The sequence below is a fragment of the Talpa occidentalis genome, unplaced genomic scaffold (assembly GCF_014898055.3).
Source record: "Talpa occidentalis isolate TD23 unplaced genomic scaffold, MPIMG_talOcc4v2.1 talOcc4.6, whole genome shotgun sequence".
Taxonomy (NCBI): domain Eukaryota; kingdom Metazoa; phylum Chordata; class Mammalia; order Eulipotyphla; family Talpidae; genus Talpa; species Talpa occidentalis.
The window spans coordinates 42,904,331-42,908,812 of NW_023604972.1; the positions used below are offsets into that span (position 1 = coordinate 42,904,331).

The 4,482-nt window shown below is 43.3% G+C and overlaps 1 protein-coding gene across 1 annotated transcript; it reads left to right on the forward strand.

The window, feature by feature from the left end:
* The first annotated feature begins 544 nt into the window (after positions 1 to 544).
* LOC119260938 (growth-regulated protein homolog gamma-like) lies at positions 545 to 1,927 on the forward strand. The gene is made up of 4 exons (XM_037530080.2): positions 545 to 644; positions 740 to 863; positions 976 to 1,059; positions 1,790 to 1,927. The coding sequence occupies exons 1-4, from the start codon at positions 545 to 547 to the stop codon at positions 1,803 to 1,805; spliced, it is 324 nt and encodes a 107-aa protein (XP_037385977.1). The 3' UTR covers positions 1,806 to 1,927.
* Positions 1,928 to 4,482: the final 2,555 nt, after the last annotated feature.

Here is a 4,482-nt window from a genome sequence, read left to right on the forward strand (position 1 = left end):
AATACCAGAACCAGGCGAACATCTCTAAACTATTTTATGTATAATCTCAAATGACAGCTGCATTTTAATAGTGTACTTAAGGAGATGAAAATAAAATCAAACCAGAAGGTATTTACATGTAATAAAGGGAAAAATTAGATCTCTCCCCAACACCCTCCCGGATCCGCCCTAATCCCCCTGGTCCTGATAACTAACATTACGCATGATGACTGTCCACTAACCAGTGACACAGTCCTACAAGGCGATTCACTTTCCCATTAGCGATTTGGGGCAGACAGATATTTCAGAGTCCGCACAGTTACTAGGGAGGCAAGGCGGGTGGCATTGGCCGGTACCCGCAGCCCTACTCCACCCAAGGGGAGGGGTTTCATTTCCTACACTACCGGGGGTACGTCAGGGAATTTCTGGCTGCGGGATTTCCCGCCTGAACCTTCGATAAAAGGGGTTCGCTCATCTCAGGGAGTCACACAGCCAGCACCACAGACACTCTCCACACCAGCTCTTCTGCTCCAGGCACCGCAGCCCAGATCTCCAAGCCGACCTCATGGCCCGCGCCGCCTCCCCAGCTACACCCCGCGCTCCCCGGCTCCTCCGGGCTGCGATGCTGCTCCTGCTTCTGGTCGCCGCCTGCCGGCGCGCAACAGGTAAAATCGTGGTGCCTGGGAATCCCAAGAATGGGACTGGGGTCCGTGGGCGCCCATCGGAACATCCCCGCTGAGCCAGCCTGTTCTGCCTGCAGGGGCGCCGGTGGTCACTGAACTGCGCTGCCAGTGCCTGCAGACCGTGCAGGGAATTCACTTCAAGAACATCCAGAGTGTGAAGGTGACGCCCCCAGGACCCCACTGCGACCAAACAGAAGTCCTGTAAGTGCTGCTACCGCTATTGTGCTTGTCACCACCTTGCAAGCCCGGGTGCCCCCCACCATACCCCCCAGCCCTACCTCCTGCCTCACCGGATTCCCCCTTCTCTCTGCAGAGCCACTCTCAAGAATGGGCAGGAAGTTTGTCTCAACCCTGCAGCCCCCATGGTTAAGAAAATCATCGAAAAGATGCTCAAAAAGTGAGTTCTGGGCTGAGTCACAGGTGACTAGAGCCAAGGATCTCAAATACTGGCACCTGCCTCCTGCAAATGTACCCTGGAAAGTCGGGTTCGGTGAAGGACTGGAAATCATTATAGTTAAGAGCTGAATTCACTATTAAGATTTAATCTGCTCTGGTGACAGGATATTTCCAGTGCCCTGCATCCCTATCAAATGGATGTGGGTAAAGAAGATTTGATAGATCTAACATTTACTAAAGAAAATAGTTTTCCCACATATAGGAAAAAACAATGTTTGCCTTAGCTGCTCATGGACTGCAGGACTGAAAAGTGAGGCCCCTGATTTTGGGTGCATTGCCCTCCAGAGTTAAGGTGAAGAGCAGGGGCTTTGCAGTAAACCCCATCCCCTCTCAAGTGTAAATTTAGGCTACAGGAAAGTACTCAATCTTTTTTGAGTCTTCATAAAATGGGGAAAATAGTAGTAATTACCTCATGGGGTTTGCTATGAGGTTTAAATGGCGTCATGCGTGTACATTTGTAGCCCAGCGTGGCCTTATGTTCTGGCCTTTTGAAGCTAAAATTAATGATGTAATTTAGACCAGATGCTCTTTATTCCCAATTAAACAGCATCCAGGAGTTTGGCATTTTCCTTCACACAGGGCAGCAGTGGTATATAGGTAGGAACCACTTAGTACAGGGCTATGCAGTCAAATTTTGAATTCTACTAATAGCAACCATTTTCTCACTATAGGCACCAAATGAACTGAAGAAAAGGAAGACACTTAAAAGTTGCTGTTCCCTCCTGAGATGAATCAGATTGAAAACAGAAGATAAACAAATGAATCCTGGAGCCACTGGGACTATTTTTAAAGTGCTTGACTATTTTTCATGAGCCTTCTTCTATTTATTACATATTTATTTATTTATTTTTTAAAGCTTATGCACTTATGTTTTATCTAATATTTAAAGATTTGAATGTTTGGTAATTTGCCATACTGGAATTTTAAAAGATCATTTTATGTTAAACCCAAGTTAGTTCAGTCTTGACTACTATTTAATTTTAAGGAAATATGTTTTAAATGTTCTTCATTCATGAAACAAAATTTTTTTAGAGGCAAGACCCCACCATACCATTCCATCCACTATGATAAAGGCTGGAAATGAGTTAAGGGATTCAAACAGACCGGTCACTGTGTCAACTCTCTCCCTCCCCTGTAACAACTGTAAAGGCAGGGGAATGTGTGCATACATCTGGTGTGTACTATTAAGAAGAATGTCAGTTGTTATTTATTGAAATGATTTCATAGTATGTGGGCAACATTTCTGATGTTTAAATTTTAAAAAGGACAATGTTCTCATTATCCCTTGGACATTTTGTCTTCTCTGTAAGGCATATTGCCTTGATTAGCATTTATTATGCAGTGTTTCTGGAATGTATGTCTTGGAATAGAGAAGTTTAAATATTTATTAATGTAATCTTATAAATAACATGAAAAATAAAGGTTTTTTTTAAACAAACATTTCTTGCTTAGAATTGGTTTTTTACTTCTTAACCTCTTGTTCCTCCTGAATACCCAAGCGTTGTAAATTTGTGACACACTATAGCTCTCCTGCTCTTAATTGACTCATAGGGCAAGCAGATACCTTCTAGGGTCAGACTAGAATAAAGAAGTCTCCAGAAATGAGGGCAACAAATTCCAACTAATCAAACACCCCCAGGACTATGGGCAACAGGACATTCTGGAACAAGGATGATAAATACAAAGGACTTTAGGATAAGGGCTGGGACACAAAACTTAATTCTGAGCACAGAAACATTAAGATGTAGTGAGTGAGACCACCAAGAACTAACCAATCACAAAGAGACTGACAGGGCTTTGGAATAATTAGGGAAAAAAGGTGCGTATTCTCCAAGGCATGACTCTACTTTGGCTTCCTTGTCCTTCCCTGGCCTGGTTCCACTGGCCTGGGAGTCCCACTTTATTTGTTCCTTTTCTCCTTAATAAAATTTTTCTTATATCTATTCTCTAAACAAATCTGCCACTTTTCCCTTGCTTGCGTAGTTCCTGCTGTGGTTTGGTGAGACACCAACCTGTGGTGGTCTAGAGGCTGGGACTCAGCACTGCTGCTGCAGCCTGGGATCGGTTCCTGGCTGGGAGACCAGACCTGAAAACCTGAAATTATGGATTTATAATGACTGCCACTAGCTGGCACACCTCTTGTTTCACTCCTGTTATAGAAGGCATAGTTGATGCTGTTACAGGGCAGGAAAGAGGTACCAATTTCAAAGTCCATTTTGTTAAGAATCACTACTTTACATAAAATATTCATTTTGTATAACCAACCCATTATTCACTTCTAGTTCGTAAAATTTTTCCAATATTTTTCCTTATTTCTTTAAAAGCCCTCACTAAATTACTTTGTACAATGGTTTTTCAAACAATTATACATTCTCTCCCCCTTTTTTTTTTTAAAGATTTATTTATTTATGCATACAAGAGCTGGGCTACAGGCCAGAGATTCGGTGTGGGGTGGGGGGGGGGTGGTGAGCAGATTCACTAGAGACAGTGTGGGGAAGAGAACAGGCAGATTGACTAAAGTACACTGCTGAGGAGAGCAGCGGTTGAGTCAGGAGAGGTCTGTTGTGCCTTGTGGGTTTCTCCCTGGCCAGCTGAGGAACTCGTGCTGCACAGGCTGCAGATTGCTTCATAGTGCGGTGCTTAACCCCTTGCACCACCAGGGAGACCCTATTCTCTCCCTTCTTAATGAAGCAATGGGGAAAAAAGAAAAGGTGAGTGGCTAAGTCCTTCTGTGTAAAGGTAAAATTGAGAAGGGTGGAGAGACCATTGTCATTAAGTTCAAGGCAGTAACAATGCTTAGTGTGCCCTGTGAAAGGTTAAATGTTTCTAAACCATTAAATTTGCATTTGAATCACACCCCCCAAAAAAAAAGAAAAAAGAAAAAATGACAAGAGCACAACCAGTTTCTACCTAAAAACAAAGGTTTTCTTTTCATGCTAGAAGATTTAAATAACTCTGGAGAGGAACACATTCCAAATCAGAGAAAGTGGAAATTTGGTTCACATGGGTTGGGCAGGTAGGGTATGTGATTGTCTTTGACTGAGGGCCTGTTCCTGGGCTTATTTAAAACTTTCAGTGAAAGGAAGGTGTTACAGGGCAGGGAGAGGGGCACCCCAAAACCCCCAAACCTGCTCACTCTAAATAGGTTCTGCCATATACTGTCTCACAACAAACATTTATTATAAGACCTTTAATGGTAAGTAATTTTAATACAATTACTGTGTAATACAGAAAAGATAAAAAAATATAGTTTCCAAGTCAAGCACCCAAAGTTACCCATCCCCTCATGGGTAGAAGTCCACCCAAACAACATTGGCTCAGAGCAAGGCCCGAAAGCCTGCCACAAGTCTAAAGCACCTTCTGG